The sequence below is a fragment of the Capra hircus genome, chromosome 5 (genome assembly GCF_001704415.2).
Source record: "Capra hircus breed San Clemente chromosome 5, ASM170441v1, whole genome shotgun sequence".
In the NCBI taxonomy this organism is placed as follows: Eukaryota; Metazoa; Chordata; class Mammalia; order Artiodactyla; family Bovidae; genus Capra; species Capra hircus.
In genome coordinates this window covers 30,136,384-30,154,216 of record NC_030812.1, presented here as the reverse complement: position 1 = coordinate 30,154,216, position 17,833 = coordinate 30,136,384, and the positions used below count along the sequence as shown (strand labels likewise).

The 17,833-nt window shown below is 53.0% G+C and overlaps 2 protein-coding genes and 1 pseudogene across 4 annotated transcripts; 1 reads left to right on the top strand and 2 right to left on the bottom strand.

Moving 5' to 3' along the window:
- LOC102177134 lies at positions 2,995-3,702 on the bottom strand (annotated as a pseudogene).
- Positions 5,643-13,117, top strand: TROAP (trophinin associated protein). Of its 3 annotated transcripts, none has more exons than XM_018047838.1 (15): positions 5,643-5,734; positions 6,009-6,162; positions 6,255-6,441; positions 7,118-7,275; positions 7,365-7,502; positions 7,695-7,777; positions 8,278-8,330; positions 9,371-9,492; positions 10,620-10,736; positions 10,843-10,926; positions 11,030-11,089; positions 11,350-11,484; positions 11,632-12,331; positions 12,610-12,803; positions 12,951-13,117. In XM_018047838.1, exons 2-15 carry the CDS (start codon positions 6,019-6,021, stop codon positions 12,996-12,998), a joined length of 2,223 nt encoding a protein of 740 aa, XP_017903327.1. In that variant the 5' UTR covers positions 5,643-5,734; positions 6,009-6,018; the 3' UTR covers positions 12,999-13,117. The 3 variants fall into 3 exon arrangements, with proteins under 3 accessions (XP_017903327.1, XP_017903328.1, XP_005680057.2); XM_005680000.3 differs by having other exon boundaries at positions 5,647-5,768; positions 6,011-6,162; XM_018047839.1 differs by having other exon boundaries at positions 5,646-6,162; positions 7,746-7,777.
- C1QL4 (complement C1q like 4) lies at positions 14,150-17,833 on the bottom strand. Its single transcript, XM_005680115.3, has 2 exons — positions 16,590-17,833; positions 14,150-14,573 (listed from the first exon to the last, which is right to left on the bottom strand). Exons 1-2 carry the CDS (start codon positions 17,124-17,126, stop codon positions 14,394-14,396), a joined length of 717 nt encoding a protein of 238 aa, XP_005680172.2. The 5' UTR covers positions 17,127-17,833; the 3' UTR covers positions 14,150-14,393.

The window sequence follows — 17,833 nt, the reverse complement described above, 5'->3', positions numbered from 1 at the left end:
TCCCAATCCAGAGATCGACTGTGTCTCTACATCTCCTGCACAGGCAGGAGGGTTCTTTACCACTAGCGCCACCTGGGAAGCCCCATTTTATTTACATGCATAATTAAAAACATATCAGTCACATTATAGTGTCATCTGTGGGAGAAAATAGGGAGTAAAAAGGGAGGTGATAGAATAAAGCAAGAGAAGTGGCTTGCAACTCCCCATATTCGAGGTCCAGCAAAGACAAACAGAAGCAGGTCACGGACTGCTCTATAGAAAATAGGTTAGATGCTATTATAAGTGTGGCAGATACTCTGATTATCAGCTCTTTTAAAGGCTTTTATGCTATAAAATCAGTCTCCCTTATATGTTGATTCTGTGAAGGTAGTGCCCTGAGGAGCAAACATAAATATTTTGGTACCAGAAGGTACGTTGTTCATAAATCAATGAATTTCTCATAAATTTGATTAGTGTGACCCCAAGACTGACTCTGAGTAGCCCGACAAACTCAAGTTTCCAGGCTTGTGAACTTGGATGGGGACTGTGCCAACTGCCTTATAATCATAGAAAGCTCCTGAACAGCCGGCCTCCAGCTTGGTGTTTCTCCACCCTTCGGACTTCAGCCTTACTCCTCTCTGGGTACTGAGCATCTGGCAAAAGGCCTTACAAACAGTAGGCGCACAATATTTTTCAATAGTCATCCCTGCTGATCTGGTAGCTGGGATGTGGTGCATTTGCTGTACCTGTTAGTGGCATGCGGTGACCCCCACCTGCCCTCCAGTCAGACCATCTTTCTAGTATTATTACCTACTATCTTATGTTCCATCTACCCCTGAGGACTTACTCTTCTCTGAACACTTCAGAGAGGTGTTCCTAGCCTTTGCAAGCACTGTTCTGAGTGACTAGAAGAGCCTTCCCTTTTGTGAAAAGGAAACTCAAATATTACTTGTTCTCGGAGATCTTTGCTGTCTCTCCATGTATTCATTTGATCAATTATTCATTCATCTCTTGACTCATTCAACAAATATTGAACACCTCTACTGCCAGGAACAATGCAAGGCACTGAAAACATAATGTAAGCCAAAAATAAAAAGGTTGCCACCTTCAGGGAGGTCTAGCAGGAGAGCTCAGGTTTTATAAATATGACATATTATGTTCACATTGGTGAATAGACAATTACCAACTGAGATACAAGCTCTGAGGAAACACAGTTCTTTGAGTGCACATAACTAAGGAAACTTTATTTATTTATTTTCAGATTAGGGAGTGTTGTGAGTAGAGGGGTTCAAGGAAGGCCTCTATAAGAAAGTAATGGTGAACATCAATTTGGAGATGTGAATCGGCATGCTGGGAAGTATTCCAGACAGAGAGACTAGAAGGAACAAGACAAGTTTCAAGGATTGGGAGTGGCAATGGAGTTGAAAAGCAGAGAAGATGGGGAAAGTGATATAAGATGCGGAGCTGGGGCGGGGAGAAGTCAAGGCACAGAGGCAATATGATCAGATTTGCATTTTGGAAATCTTATTCTAGCTGCTATAGGGTGAATGGATTATTGTGGAGAGCAAGAGAGAACAGATGGTGAGAGGCTTTTGCAATCCTCTAGGGGAGATTAGGTTGAAGGTAACGAGGAAGAAGCAAGAAAATGAATTCCAAACATAACAAAAAGGCGTGAAGAAGAAATTGGAAGGGGAGGGAAAGAGGAATTCAAGAATAACTCCCAGGGTTGTGCGATAGGAAACACTGGAGTCAGGGAGAGAATCTATGTGTCCTGTACATTTGAAACCACAGCCCATTCCCCACTAGAGGGCAACCCCTCCCATCCTAACCAGGGTGTTCTAGGTTCTCTCATTTTCAGCCCCCTGCCTGCCAACAGGCAGATGCTACGCCTCTCCCCAGTCCTCCAGGCTTGCTGTGTTGAGTTCCAATGATACTGGCTTTTTCTCTTTTTTGGCACTGTACTGTTTTATTTCAACTTTCGAACAATATGAAGAGGTAACAACCTCTGACTCCGAATCATGCAAAGTAACAATAAAGGAATGAAAAAAAATAGCAACAACAACAAGACAATCATTTAAAGGTGTTTCACAGCAGTGCTTTGGCAGTACTGGCAAGCGTTTCTGTCCAATGGTCTTCAACAAGAGAGGTCAGAATGAATCCCTTGACCTCAGCAGAAGAACCCCCACATTTTCCCCCTGATAGTTTACACATTCTGAGTCACCACCACACACCACACCCTTACACTTGCCAGACTTTTGTAGTTCACATCTTAGAACAAGTAACTGTGTATTGTGCATAATCACAACAAAACATAAAAATAAAAGTGCGGTAGAAAAGTAAACGAACTCCCATGCTTCCAGTAAGGCATCAGGGAACTGCTGCTGGCTGGGCCCTTCATTTCACCAGTTTCAGAAGTTTGACTTACATTTCTCAGCAAACCCAATATTCAGAAGCTTAACCATCAGGTTCAAGTTAAAAGTTTAAAAAACAGTCCTCCTTTTGTGTGTGTGTGTGTGTAAATGTTTCATAGAAAACATGACATTGAATTCTACTTTATTTTAAAAACTGAGTATTTTTAATAGCAAAAAAGTATATATTATATATATATAAAGGGCTTACCAGGTGGTAAAGAACGCACTTGCCAATGCAACAGACATAAGAGACACTGGTTTGATCCCTGGGTCGGGAAGATCCCTGGAGAAGGAGATAGCAATCCACTCCAGTATTCTTGCCTGGAGAATCCCATGGACACAGGAGCCTGGGGGGCTACAGTCCATGGGGGTTGCAGAGTCCAACAGGACTGAAGAGACTTAGCACATATATATTTATATCTCTCTTTTAAAAAAGACATTTAATAACCGTGCTTCAGAAGACTGAATTTAACCCTCAACCCCTCACCCTCTCACGTTGTCCACCGGGCACAGACACATTAAGGCAAAGGTTTGGAGAGACGTGGCCGCCTCCGAGGCGGGCTGGGGCCACGAGAGGAACACACTGCGCTCCTGCAAGGCCGGTTCAGAATGGCTTCTCCCTCCTGTTCACCAAGCTGTTCTGCATCCTGAAGTAGGCTCGCTCCACTATGTTGATGAACAGGCCCATGTCCAGCACACCTGGGATCATTTTGATAGCTGTGTTCACTTTACTCCATTTGCGGACCCGGTCAAACTTCCAGTCCAGGATAAGTTCCCATTATCCCTCAGCACACAACCTGCCTTGTTGACAGCCAGTGGAAGTTAAATCACACCCCCAAACTTCTGGGTCCCGGTTCAGCTCACTGCGACATAGACCATTGGATGACCTCGATGGGAATCCCCTTGTGCCACTGATCCCCGCGGTTCTTTGAATCTTTCCTGAAATCAGCGATCACAGTGAAACGGATGGTTTTGCCGGCCACAATCTTCTGGGTGAGGCGGCCTCCACTGCCCTTGTGAGGTTGAGGTCAGCATCTATTTCATCAGCACCATCGATGGTGTGGCCGATCTCTGGTTCACTGAGAGATAAGTCAAACTGTAGGGTAAGCTGATGGGCCTGGAAGGAAGTGGGAATACAAACGTGGTTTGGATTCCCTCGTTTCACTCTTTTAGCTATTCGTTGCACTGTGTGGATAATTGTAGAGTCACTACCAGTTCCCAGCACTTGGTTATTCCTCACCTCCTTCTCCACCGCCGCACAGCCTGCCAGCTTCTTGGCCTCCTCCGCCTTTGACATCATGGAAGGGCCCAGGCAGAGGTTGTTAACCTCCTTGCCCCCAGTACTTGTGCTGCCAAGGCCGAGCTGCACGCCTCCTCATGACTGCCCCAATGATCCTCATTTGAGTCCTCTTTCTTTTCTATGAAATGAAGACCATATCTCACCATTCATACAGCTTGAGTGAAAAAAAGAATTTTCTGATGTTGCCCAGAATCTTGGCTTTTTCTGTCCACTGAAGCTGGAAAGAAAAAATATGGAGGGAATTTGGAGGAAATAGAAAGGTGGCTTTAAACCTCAGCCAGCCTGGAGGGGAGAACATGCCTAAGAACTGTGGCCCCCATCCCCCCCAAGAATCTGGGGAATCATATAGATGAGGGCTCACAGTCAGGGGTCAGTGATGTTGAAGAAGGAATTCATTGGGCCTGGACTCCATCTTAGGCCTGTTCATGCTGATCATGCTCAGCCACCTCTCCAATGGACTCTGAACTCTGTGTTTAGTGCCTATGAAAACAACAGAAGGATAAGACCCCCTCCAGACAGGGGAACCTTGAAGATCGTATCTAGGTTACTCATCGCCTAAGAGAAACCATATACTAATCACCCCTTCCTCCAGACAGGCCATAAATTTTTCTGTATCTATCGGAGTGTAACCTCAGGTTTATTGATTATTGGCTAATTGTTTGACTGTTTGAGCACATGAGCACATAGCACGTGAATCATGGGGTAATTGGGATTGGATTTTCTTTAGTTTATGTAAGTCTCAAGGAATTTGGGTGATGGGTTCAGACACGTACACATGGGGTATAAAAGATTTTCACAAATGCTGGTCGGGGTTCTTGGCTAAGAGGAGACTCTGCCTTGGGCCCGCCGGTGTAATAAACTGCACTCCACCATATGCATTGTCCTTCTGAGTGAGTTTGTTTCCTGGAACACGTGGCTACAACGTGGAACAAATGTGTAAGGATCTTGTCTTTTTTTTCCTCTTGCATTGTTTCAAAAACAGTAACAGACTGGAGTCAGGCTGTTGTTGTTTAGTCACTAAGTCCTATGCGACTCTTAGCGACCCAAAGGACTGTAGCCCACGAGCCTCCTCTGTCCATGGAATTATCCAGGCAGGAATATTGGAGTAGGTTGCCATTTCCTTCTCCACGGTATAAGGTAGCCCAGCAGTTGGGTCCATTGTCTTTCATGAATTGTACTGTGGCCTCCTTTCCATAGTATAAGAAAAAAGGAGAGAGCTACAAGAGGGGCTCTGCAAAGACTGCTGTAAAGGTGAGCACCAAACACAGGATGTGATTAGCATTGAGTTAGAATGTAACTAACAGAAGCTACAGGTACACAATGTAGCTCATTTAGAGTTTAAAGGAGATACATACAGAACGTAGCTTACATATCAAGTTAGCCTTGATTACCGACTACAGATCCGGAAGTTAGAGTAAAAAAAAAAAAAAAGAACTCAGAAAAGGACAAGAGAAAAAGGTAAACTTTTTTCTCTTTTTCATTGTAACCTTTCATTTTTGTTATTGTTAATTCAATTTTCTCCAGACCTCTCCGCCCGTTTGGAGGCAGGCTTTTCCCACAAAGCGTCTGGACAGGGTCCCCAAAACTTGACGGCCTAACTCTGATCAGAGCTGAGTCAGGGGTTGGGGCCAGCCTCCAACACCGTCAGCTTGCCTCACTCAGGACGCAAGCCCTTCCACAAGGCCGACTGGACCTTCCCGCACCAGTCCCAAGACCTCGCGAGAGTTCGCCAGCGCCCGTTGTTGCCCAGACTCTGATCAGACGCCTTCCTGGACCTCAGAACTGTCTCCTCTTTCCTCTTCCACCCCGCGCTCGGCTTTCCGATTGGCTGGTTGAGTCGGGTCATTTTTTTTCCTGGCCAGAAAGCGGCTCGGCAACTAGTCCTTCTTTTGGCCCCGCCTCCGAAGCCTGTAGATTGGATAGCTGAATCCTGCGTCACGCGCCTCCGCGGGAGCGCAGACGAGCCAATCAGGAGCTTTGCGTATTTTACAAACTGGGGAAGTACCTGGAGCAGAGGCTGAGAGAGTCGGGGGAAAAAGCGAAGAAAGTGGGGGAGACCCTGAGGGGTTCAGGGGGAGGTGCGGCACGGAGATCTTGGAGGGAATGAGGGCTGCCGGCGCTCGTAGGGAAGAGAGGCAGTTCGGGGTCCCGGGACGAAAGAGTAGGCGCAGAGTGTCAGGAGATGACCGAAAAGCGCCCTTGCAGGCGCCGGGTCTTCTGGGCGCGTGGATTTGGGCGGAGGTAGGAGTATCTGGAATGTCAGGACCGAAGCCTCGAACTGGCTGACCTTTGATCCCTGATCCTTTTTTCTCCTTTTCAGGAGTAGTCATGACCACCCTCCAAGCCACGAAGGATCCTCTCCTCCGGGGTGTATCTCCCACTCCTAGCAAGATTCCCATTCGCTCTCAGAGACGCCCACCTCTCCCCACAGTCAAACCCAGCGCCCTGGACCAGGAGAACCAAGATCCAAAGGTAAGAGGAGCCTGGGGGAGTGAAGACAGTAGCTACAAGGAAGCAGCAATGCACCTCAACGCTGAGCTCAGCTTTTTTCTCCCCTATCCTAGAGATTGGGGCAGAAGCTCAATATTCAGCGCCCCCTCGCAGACTCAGCAGGCCCCAGGCTGAAAGCCACACGTCAGACAGAGCAATCTGAGAAATTGCTGGGGAGCACTCAGCTCCGGAACCCCTTGGAGGAGCTCAGGCCTAGCCATGGGGGTCAAAATGTGGGCCCTAGGCCACCTCCCCAGACAGGTATCTATTGGAGGCTGTAGAACTGGGTGGGAGAATGGGTTGGTGCAGTGGGGTTTGGGGGCTTTGTAATCCTGCCTCTCCTGCTTACTATAATTCCTAGTCCCTGCTCCTAGAAAGCTCTTTGCTTAGAGGCCCTTTCTTTTCTTCAGCAATGTGTCATCACTTCTAAAGCCTTTTCCGGCTCCTCTAGTCACTATCAATTGCTCTTTGTTCTAATGATTTGCTGAACTTTATTTACTTGTTTGTTTATTCATTCATTTATCCATTAATTAATTCATTCATTTATTAGATGCAATTTATGGGATCTTGGTTTCTGGACCAAGGATTGAACCTGGGCCAAGGCAGTGAAAGCACCAAGTCCTAATCAGTGTACCGCCCGGGAATTCCCTGCACTTCTTTTATATTATGTCCATACTTTGACTTGAATCTGTTACCTCTCTCTAGTTTGATGTTAGCTTCCTGAGGATGGGGGCTTTGTCGTATTCATCTCTGGGTGGCAGTGTCTAGAATAGTGTCTTATGCAGATTAAAGTCCTGTGAATGTTTGTTGAGCTGAGTTCAGTTATATGAGTCTCTTTCGCTCATGCACCTCAAGGTGACAATGCTAGGCTCCCCAACCCCTCAGCCTCCCCTCCTTCCTGTCCCTCCTCGCCTTTCCTTCTCTTCTTCCCTTGCAGAGGCTCCAGGGACCGTAGAGTTTGTGGCTGACCCTGCAGCCCTGGCCACCATCCTGTCAGGTGAGGGGGTGAAGAGCTGTCGCCTGGGGCGCCAGCCCAGTCTGGCTCAGAGAGTACTTGTTCGAGGGAGCCAGGGAGGCACCATCCGGAGGGGTCAGGTAATGAGCCGGGATAGGAGGAGATCAGGCTGGGGTAGGCTGAGGAGGGAATCCTGAGTCTGTACTGAGAGTCTTTTTTGGGGTCCCAGGATGCCCGGGCCTCTGCATATTTGGCCCCCAGAACCCCTACCCATCGACTGGACCCTGTCAGGGCTTCCTGCTTCTCAAGGCTGGAGGGACCAGGGCCTAGAGGTCGGACCTTGTGTCCCCAGAGGTTGGAGGCTCTGGTGAGTGTTCTTGAGGGGCTGATACTAGGTGCTCCTGGGAACTCCTTCTAAGGACACAGCTGGGCCTTGGGATGGAGGGTACCTCCTGGTAAGCAGAGGGGTTGTATGGAGGCCGATGGGGTTGGTGGTGAAACCTGAAGGTTTGGAGCCTGCTTCTGACTCTCCTTTTTCTCTTGCTCCTGTGTGGCTCAGATTCCACCTTCAGGATCATCCTCTCACCCCTCTGCTCCTCCCTGTTTCCAGGAACTAAGAAGAGAGACCAGTGGCAGCAGCAAGTAAGGAGGGGGTCATTTGGAAAAGAATGCTTCAGTGTCTGATACAGGGGTCCCTCAGGGCTGGGCCCTCTGGTAGCTTTAGGACTTCCCACCAGCCTGGGGGCGGGGAGAGGGGAAAATCTGTGAATGCCCAGGGTGAACCTTTGCAATAAAGTTCAGGCCTTCATAGTCCGGCCTCAATATGGCATCAGTTTCTTCAGGTTGTGAGGGATGGAAGGGGAAAGAAATGAGATGTACCATCCCTTGTGTAGTGGCTAGAGCTTAGATTGTGGGAACAAATGGGGTTTGGGTTTGATTCCTGACTCTCAGCACTTACAAGTTGTTCAAGCTTGCCGTACCTGCCAAGCTTTAGTATCTGTAGTCTGTCAAATGAGGACAATGTTTGTATCATCATTTGAAGTTGTTGTGAGAATTAGATGATGTTTGTAAAGCACTTTGCATGGTGCCCAGCTCATATCTGGTACTCAGTGACTGCTTGCCACTGTCCTTGTTGTCCTCAGGACTTCAGTGAGCCAGGCCTCAGGATCCCTTCCGGAGACCTCTGTGGAGCCTGGTGAGTGTGTCTGGCCATGGAGAGAGAACGTTAGCTGGGAGCCTGCTTGTAGGGAGCAAACCGAGAGAAAGCTCGGGAGGGCTGTGGCGGGAAGGCCAGATCAGGAGGAGGAAGAGACCTTCTTCATAGGCCAGAGGTTTGCCTGGTTGCACTTGTGTCAGAGGAGGTAGTCCCCGTTTGTGTCCTCTCTCTGCCACTTCCTGCAAGATTTACTTTTGACTCACTGTCCTATCGTCAGCCCTTCAGAGCCATTACCACACCCCTAGCCCACTCAGGATATTCAGATTAATGAGTGACTACTAATCACTGCAGATGGTGATTGCAGCCATGAAATTAAAAGACGCTTACTCCTTGGAAGAAAAGTTTTGACCAACCTAGATAGTATATTCAAAAGCAGAGACATTACTTTGCCGACTAAGGTCCGTCTAGTCAAGGCTATGGTTTTTCCTGTGGTCATGTATGGATGAGAGTTGGACTGTGAAGAAGGCTGAGCACCGAAGAATTGATGCTTTTGAACTGTGGTGTTGGAGAAGACTCTTGAGGGTCCCTTGGACTGCAAGGAGATCCAACCAATCGATTCTGAAGGAGATCAGCCCTGGGATTTCTTTGGAAGGAATGATGCTAAAGCTGAAGCTCCAGTACTTTGGCCACCTCATGCAAAGAGTTGACTCATTGGGAAAGACTCTGATGCTGGGAGGGATTGGGGGCAGGAGGAGAAGGGGACGACCGGGGATGAGATGGCTGGATGGCATCACTGACTCGATGGACGTGAGTCTGAGTGATCTCCGGGAGATGGTGATGGACAGGGAGGCCTGGCGTGCTGCGATTCATGAGGTCGCAAAGAGTCGGACACGACTGAGCGACTGAACTGAACTGAACTGAGATAGTGCTGGGTTCAAAGGAGTACTGGATGGGTCCCCAGCCTTGATGGTGCAGTGGTGGCTGTCAAACTGGCGTACGCTTTCCGGAGGTTGCAACACCATGTGCCAGACTTTGATGTGTGTTTCAGACACTACAGCAAATTTCCTGTCTCCTCCTAGCTTCTTCTCTCCCTGAAGGGGAACATGAAGTTGTCACTCAGTCAGATGAAGGAGGAGGTGGCCCCCTCGGCCTGGCCCAGCGGGTACCACTAAAAGAAACCCGAGATAAAACCCACACCAGGGTGAGATGGGACCCTCCTGGGATGGGGGAAGGGGCAGAGGATGTACATGAGGGATTCCCCAGCAGCACTGAGGATTGTGGGTAGAGCCAAACAGTCCCCGCTTGGATCTCAGCATGTTCATTGGGTCCTTGTTTGTCCTAGATGGACCCAAGCCCTCTCCAGAGTGGCACTGGCCCCTGGAGGCCTCCAGAGGTCACAGTCTGATACATATTTAGGTCACCATCAGGTCAGTGCTGAGAGTGAGACAGATCTGACAGCTCATTCATTTCCTCCACACACGAGGGTTTATTGACCAGCTACTGTGTGCCAAGCACTGTTCTAGGTTCTGGATATACAATAGGAAATAAGTTCACATTCTAGAAGGGGAGACAGAAAATAAATAATCATATAAAATATATAGTATGTCAGATGGTTATAAGTTATCTGTTAAAAAAAAAAAGTAAGGTACTAAATTGTTAGTTGCTCAGTCATGTCCAGCTGTTTGCAATTCCATGGACTACAACCTGCCAGGCTCCTCTGTCCATTGAATTTTCTAGGCAAGAATACTGGAGTAGGTAGCCATGCCCTCTTCCGGGGGATCTTCCCAACCCAGGGATCGAACCTGGGTCTCCTGCATTGCAGGCAGATTTTTTACTGTCTCAGCTACGAGGGAAGCCCCCAAGATGCTATAAGGGAAGGAGAACTGGAGGGAGTGGGTGGTATTGCAGTTTCAAGGGTCAAGCGAGTATCCCTGAGATGTGGCTACGTGAAGAGCAGAAAGAGTTGAGGGAGTGAGCCCCGCAGATATCTGAGGGAAGAACGTTCCAGGACATGAGAACTTCAGATGTACACAGGGGGTCTACCTGGTATGCTTAAGGATCAGCAAAAAAGCAAGGCTAAAGCAGAATAAGAAGGAGAGGAAGTGAGAGGTTAGAGCAATGACAGGATTGGGTTGGGTAAGGGTTTATAAACCAGCATAAGACCTTGGCTATGACTTGGAATGAGTGGAAAGCCATGGGGAGGGGGATGATCAAGGGAGGGACATGGTTTGATTAGCTCTTAAAGAATCACACTGGCTGCTGAAGTGAGAACAAGACAGAGCAGTGCCAGTGGGAGGGATCACTCTTCCACCTGGTTCTTCTCCACAGGACGGCTGTGACTCCTGCCTGATGCCCTCCCCTGGCCAAGCAGTGCCACTTGCCATCACCCGGCCATCACCCTTTGGACGGGCTCAGCGTGTACCATCCCCTGGCCCCTCAGCTCCAGTTTGTATCTGTAGCTACTGGGGTCTGGGCAAGGGCAGAACAGTCTGGCTGGGATCCCTGCTGGGTCTCGATCTGTCCCTGCTCAGCCACCCCCGTCTCTCCCCAGATCTCATATTCAGTGTTGCGGCGTCTCGCCACCCGCCCCAAAACCCAGTTCACACCGCTCCCATCAGCCTCCAGAGTTCAGCAGGTAAGAGAGGGCAGGGGAGGTCACAGGCCTAGGCCAGGACTGGGGGAGGAAGAGGGTGATGGATGGGTGCAGGGAGAGTCATGGCATCTCACTTCTGACCCAGGCCCGAGGGTTGAGTGGCCTCTCCCCTCAACCTTGCCCTGAAGAGCCCGCCCTGCCCTGGGTAAGTATCTGAACTTCGCCATCCTGAGATACCTGATTCTGTCCTGTGGATGTCAGGCCCAGCATTTTCGAGGCAGGTGGGCTCTTAAGAAAAAGCTGCCTAACCCTCCAGCTCTCCCTGCTTCTCTGTTGCCTCTTCTAATCCAAGTCTGGGGACACTCAGTTAAGGACCTGATTCCTTCCTCGTGAGGGTGGGGCTCACACTAGTCTTCTTAGCCCAGCCTGGCTTCCTCATGTGGCCCCTCTCCTCCCATGTGGCAGGAGCAGATTGCAGTCCGGTTATTTGACCAGGAGAGTGGTATAAGGTTGCAGGAGGGGCCTGGGAAGCCACCCGCGTCGACTCCTTATGGACCCCACCCCAGCAGAACCCCCAACCTCCAGGAGCTGAAGATGCAGGTGGGCTGGTGTGGGTAACAGCTTCAGTGGCTGGCGGACATTGACGGGGCTGGGACTGAGAAATAGGAGTGGGGGTGGGTGGGCATGGGAATAGGACGGTGTGGGTCCAAGACGTGCTGTTGACATCACGCTCTCTCCTACCTATAGCGCATCAATATCCTGCAGCAGCTTTTGAGGCAGGAAGTGGAGGGGCTGGCAGAGGGCAAGTGTGCCTCCCTTAATGGAAGCTCCTCTCTGGATATGGTGGAACTTCAGCCCCTGCTGGCTGAGATTTCTAGAACTCTGAATGCCCCTGAAAAAATACCAGAGGCTTTTCACCTTCCTGGACTGTCACAGCACCCTGAGCTGCCAAAGCCCTACTTTCCAGGGGAGTGTGGGGAGCCAGAGCCCTGCCCTGGGAGGGGGCCTGGGATGGCCGCGCCCTGCCCTCCAGCTGAGCCAGGCTCCCCAGAGTCCTGCCCTGGGAGGGGGCCTGAGATGGCCCCGCCCTGTCCTCTAGCTGAGCCAGGCTCCCCAGAGCCCTGCCCCGGGAGGGGGCCTGAGAACCCAGAGCCCTCCACCCAGGAGCAGCCTGAGGCAGCAGGGCCCAGCCCTCCAGCAGAACCTGGACGCCTTCAGGCCTGCCACCAGGGGCAGATAGGACTCCCAGAGCCCTCCACTAGGGTAGATCTGGGGGTACCAGAAGCCTGCTCCCTGGAGCTCGGAAATCCAGAGTCCAGTCCACGGCCCCGCACCAGTCAGTGGGCTCCAGCGACCACCAGCCTGACCTTCTCCTCCCAGCGCCCACTTTGTGCCAGCCCCCCTATCCGCTCACTCCAGTCTCTGAAGCCCTCACCAGGCCCGGCAGGTAAGGAGTTGCTTGGGTGGGGTTGTGAACAAAGGAGGTCCTCACCTCTTGCTGGGAGCAGGGCCTGCCCTGCACCAAATGATCCCATGCTTTCTTTCCCCTACCTACCTTGCCCCAGCCTGGCTCTCCCACTGGGGTGGGCGGGTAGGTGGTAGGGCACCTTCAGCCCTGTACTCCTAATTGGCTTGGCCCTGGTAGGGGGTGGGAAAGGGCAGTGTGTGATGGGAGTCTTGGACTTCAGAGTCCACCCTGAACTCTTCATGGCCCTTGGCCCTCAGGCCCCAGCCATCCGGCCCCTCGCACCATGGCCCTGAGGCAGCGCCTCAAAGCATGTCTGACCGCCATCCAAGGCTTCCACGAGGCCTGCCTGGATGATGAGTGTGCCTTCTACACCAGCCGAGCCCCTCCCTCAGGCCTCACCAGGGTCTGCACCAACCCCGTGGCCATGTTGCTGGAATGGCAGGATGCCTTGGTGAGCCTTCCGTCCACAGCCAGCTGTACCTGCACAGAGGCCTGTGGGAAGTGGGGGCAGGGGGCGGACCTCGGCTCCTTTACAGTGGGAAGAGCTGGGTACAGTTCAAGAATGGCTGGGCTGTGACGAAGTCTTCTTTCTCCCTAGTGTTTTATTCCAGTTGGTTCTGCTGCCCCACAGGATTCTCCTTCATGAGGCATCCGTGTCCACTCACTCCTGTCCTGTCTTGCTCCTTCCTTTTAACCTTATTTATTTTCCACACCGTGGATTGGAACTGACACCCTTTTGTCCTTCAATAAAGTTTCTAAAGTGTCCAAGTGTCTTCCTGTGGTCCCACGTAGGCCAGCTACTGCTGTGTTGTTCTTGTCCACATGGTGGCAGTGTTCTCCAACTTAGAGGTCAGCCCTGGGTTCTCCCCCTCCCCCAGACTCCCTCACCCAGGAACTGACCAGGTCACCCCACCCCTGTCCACCCCACCCTCCCAGCAGGCTCTATGAGTGAATCTGTTGGGGGGCAGAGGTGAATGTAGGACTTTGGGGACCTGCTTTTCTCCCTCCTCGAAATCTTGGCCACTCCCAGGAGCCATCAGCAACTCACTCATTGCATAGAGCTCCCTAGAACTCTTCGCCCCACACCATCAGCAAAAAGCAGAAGCACCAGACCCGTATCTCTGGGATCATCCCTTGTTAGTGTCACTCTGGTTGGTGTCTCCTCTAGGAGAAGGCCTCAAAGCTCTCCTGAAGCTGACTCCCTTGCCGTATCAGAGTAGAAACCCTGGGCCACTCCCCTCTGCTCCCAGAGGCAGACCTTGCCAGGGATAACTAAACCTTGGCCTCTGACAGAGTGTAATAGGGTAGGGGTCCTTGAGAGGAGTTAGGAGGGGTTCAGCCACTTTCCCCTATTCTGCACCAAGTTAAGAGGCGCCCACATTCTCCAACTTTACTTTATTGGAAGAGGCAGCAGCAGCTGTAGCCCCAGGGCCTAACCCAGATGGGGGTGATATGGAGACTGTACAGGATGAGTTTTAAGTGCTAGGAAAGAACAAACTGGTCCCCCCAGTTCACAGGAAGACTGCCAAAGCTAGAGCCTGAAGCCTGAAAATGGAGATGAGGGAGGAGGAGATGGCAGAGAAGTCATGACAGGACCAGCGCCTACCCCTACCCGGTCTCCTCTCCCCCCACCCAGATGTGTTCTCCCTTCCCCAAAGCCAGCGTTTCCCTTCTGTTCTCTGCCTTCCGTGCCTCTGTGCTACAGCTAGTGAAACTTCCCTAGCTTCCGGCAGAAGAGAGGGCCATGACTTGTGACCCGCGCCGCTCTGCTACCCCGGCTTTCACAGGCAAGCGCACGGATGCTGGTGGTCCCTTCCCGCGTCGCTCTGCTTCTCCCACCGGCTTGCTCAGTTCCCCATCCACGTAGTTACACCCCGGAGCACTAAGAGTCCGCCCATTAAGGCCACCTCCGGGAGCAGGAGGGTCCGTCCACCGCCAGGCTCTCAAAGGATGGGTGGCGCCTTGGGTGGGGCAAGCTGAAGGTGGTAGGGAGGGGAGCAGAGGCGAAGGGCGAGCGAGGGCGCCCGGGGTCGGGGCCGGCTCAGTCCGGGTAGATGATGAAGCCAGAGAAGGTGCTGTACTTGTTGGTGTTACCGCCGTGCACCTTCCCGCCGTCCAGCTTGATGAAGACTTCGTCGCCCACATCCAGGTGCAGGATCACGCTGTTGCTGGCGTAGTCGTAGTTCTGGTCGGCATCCTGGGCGATGGCGCTGGCCCGGACCTAGTAGGGAGAACAGGACAACCCACTCACGCTTTCTACGGAGCTGGGGTGAGGAGGGGTCAGTCAGGGAGGTGGAACTGGACCTGTGAAAGCGACACGACGGTAACAGACTGCAGGGGTCGGGAAAGACTAGGTGCTTCTCAGGCACCGCCATTCATTCCCTCACTGCCGGGAAGGGGGCAAGTTTCACGCTTTCTCTGGTCCTCCATTTGAGCTATAAGGTGGGAGGTAATAATAGAACCTACCTCATCAGGTTGTTTGGATTAAATGAGTTACTACATGTGAGGTGTGTTAAAACAGTGCTTCGCACAAAGGAAACGCTATATAGATTTTCTATTAGTATTATTTAAAAAATAAGAATTCGACTGTAGGATAACTTCTAAGATTCTGAACCCGCTTTGACCTCCTAAACTCGTGTTCCCATCCCCCGGTGACAGGGCACAGGCATTCCTGTAGGTGTGCAAGCAAGGGTGCGGGCTGTGGGAAGGTGCCAGTCTATATTCGCCCCTCCTAGCCCCCGAGGGTGCCCGGACGTGGGGATAGCTTTCCGCCCCAACAGGTAGCCCCTCCCCTTTCCGGTCTTGCTGCTGCAGGTCGCCTCGAGCCGCCAGCCCCCTCCCCAGCCCCCCTCTTCCTGTCCCGCGGGGGCTGGTTATTAACTTATTAATTATTCATCATTATTCTAATCACTATTTACCGTCCCCAGGGCCGCAGCGCCTGCACCACAGAATACAGAGTGGGAGCCGCGGGGCCCTCCCCCCTCGGGAACTGACACACTCTAGATACACACACCCCCACGGCCCCTCACAGACACCCTGCATAGACCAGGCACACCTACTCAGTGCCACAGGCAGGTAGACACCGCTCCATCTCACACCTGCGAACCCGCACCGACACACTTCATGCACATACAATCTACAGCCTGATACACACACACTCTTACTCCCTTTCCCTGGGTTCCTGGGGTGGCTCTGCTGGGAGGAGACCCCAGAACAGTGCCTGCGGATCTTGGAGGCGAAAGGTGCTGCAGCTGTAGCAAGACCTGGGATTTGGATAGCTGGGAGGAGCTGGCCAGATGCGCCTGGTCAAATGACCCCATGGGACAGCAGGGTGAGGAGGTCACAGCTCAGCCCTAACCTTACACACCAGGCTTCCAGCAGCCCAGGCACAGTTCCCCACCCCCACCTCAAGGCCTCTCTCCTTCCCTGCTGCATGTCTCAGGCCAGACCCTGAGCTGAGTCTTTGGGGCTTTTCTCCCAAGCTAAGGCAGCAGTGACTCCGACTCTGACCACAGGACCCGGCTGGGGTCCGCGGCTTCTGTCTTTTGCCTCCTTCCTTCTCCCAAATTCATTCCTGCAGGCCACCTGGCTGGCCCTTGAGCTGCCACATCTTCTACCTCTGCCTACTGACTCTATTAGCTGAGGGTAAAGGCCACTGTAAAACCAGGGACCCCAGGCCTTGGGACTAGCCATAGAGTTGCCTGGAAAATGAGCAAGTGTTTTCTTTCTTTTTTACTTTATCCTCAAAAGATCCAAGCTTAATGCCCCCACACGGGAGCAGCTACGAACTGCCCACCGCCTGAAACTCAGATTCCGCGCTAATTTGAAAGAGCCGGACTCTGGAAACCAGCCCATGGGGCGACTGTGTAACCTGAAGGCCAGGAGAGCTGCACCAGACAGGATGAGAAAAGAGGCTAGCTGGCAGGGTGAGATACCAGAGAGGCTTGGTGTAAGCTGCCTACAGATGGACTGTGAGGTAGCAGCTGCTTATACAGTAAGATTTGCCTTTTAATTCTGACACCATTCCTAACGTCTCTGTGAGACCCTGGGCAGGTCATTCCCTTTCTCTGGCCCCCAATTCCTTTTCCGCTAAGTGAAGCGATTCCTAAGTTCTTGGCAAGCTGGCCTTCTTGGATTTAGTGACGCTGTTTGGGGAAGAGATTAGGGTTGTGTAATAAAAGCAGGGGGGTTTAGAAAGCTTCCCTGTCTGGGGCTGGGTGGGAGAGGGGCATCTCACCTGTCCATTCTTCATCAAGTCGGCCCACATGCTGGTGCCGTCACCGCCGCGCATAAGCACATGGTAAGCGAAGAAGTAGACACCCGGCATAGGGCAGGTGAACTTGCCACTGGCCGCCTCATAGGCGTTGCCTACGTTGGTCACCACGTCGTCGAAGCGCAGCACCTCGTAACCCTCGTGTGGCCGCCGCAGGCCAGCATAGAAGGCAATTCGAGGCACGTAGCCGGCAGGGGGCGCCACTCCGCCGGGGCCTGGGCCGGGAGGGCCCGGAGGACCTGGCCTGCCCGGCTCTCCTGGAGGCCCTCTAGGACCTGGTGGTCCCGGGGGCCCTCGCAGACCTGCCTTCCCGCGCCGGCCCGCCTCTCCCTTGGCGCCGGGAGGAAAGGGGGGCACGGAGGCGGGTGCGCCGTCGGGTCCTGGGCCTCGCGGCCCGTGCGGGTCGCACACCATGCGGCAGCGACCCAGCATCTCGTAGTGCGCTGGCCCCTGGGAGCTGTGCACTAGCAGCGGAATGGCCACCAGCAGCAGCAGCACCATGGCCACCCCGACGGCCGCGCCCGCCACCCGCTTGCGGCGGCTCAGCCGCGACGCGGCCAGGGCCAGCAGGTCCTCCTCACTCTTGGGCGCAATGGTGCCGGAGGCCTGGGGCTTCCCGCGGGCCCCGGAGGCGGTGGCCGGGCTCGGGCTTGGGTCGGGACCCCCCCGACGGCTGTGCCCGGCCCCCCCACCCCTTCGGGCTCCCGCCTCAGCGGTGCGGTTCCCCAAACCTTCCGTCAAGGCGGAGGTTCCCCCGTGGACCAGAGGCAGCTCCAGACGGTTCAGAGTCCGTGGTCCTCTATTACCCTCTCGTTCAATCTAACGTTCCTGGGCGCCTGAAATCGGCGGCTTCTCGGACGGCTGGTTTCTTACGGATCTAGGATGCCTGCTCTCCGGACAGCTGCTTTCTCGAGGATGGCGGCGCCTAGGTCCCCGGCTACCCAGACGGATCGTTCCAGCCGGAGCTGGGACTGCTCTCCGCGCTCTGGACGTCCCGGGCTCTGCGCTGCGGGTGATGCCCACCGGACGCGACCTCCTCTGCAGGTTTGCGCTCTGGCTCTCGGCGAGCCCTGACCCACCTTCCTACCCTAGCCGAGGCCCCAGTCGCCTGCTGGAGCCCTGGCCCCACGTCTCCCTCCTGCTAACGCTCTCCCTCTCTGCGTCCCTAACCTTCCTCCCCTCCCTCCCTGGGCGGCAGTGCGGGTGGT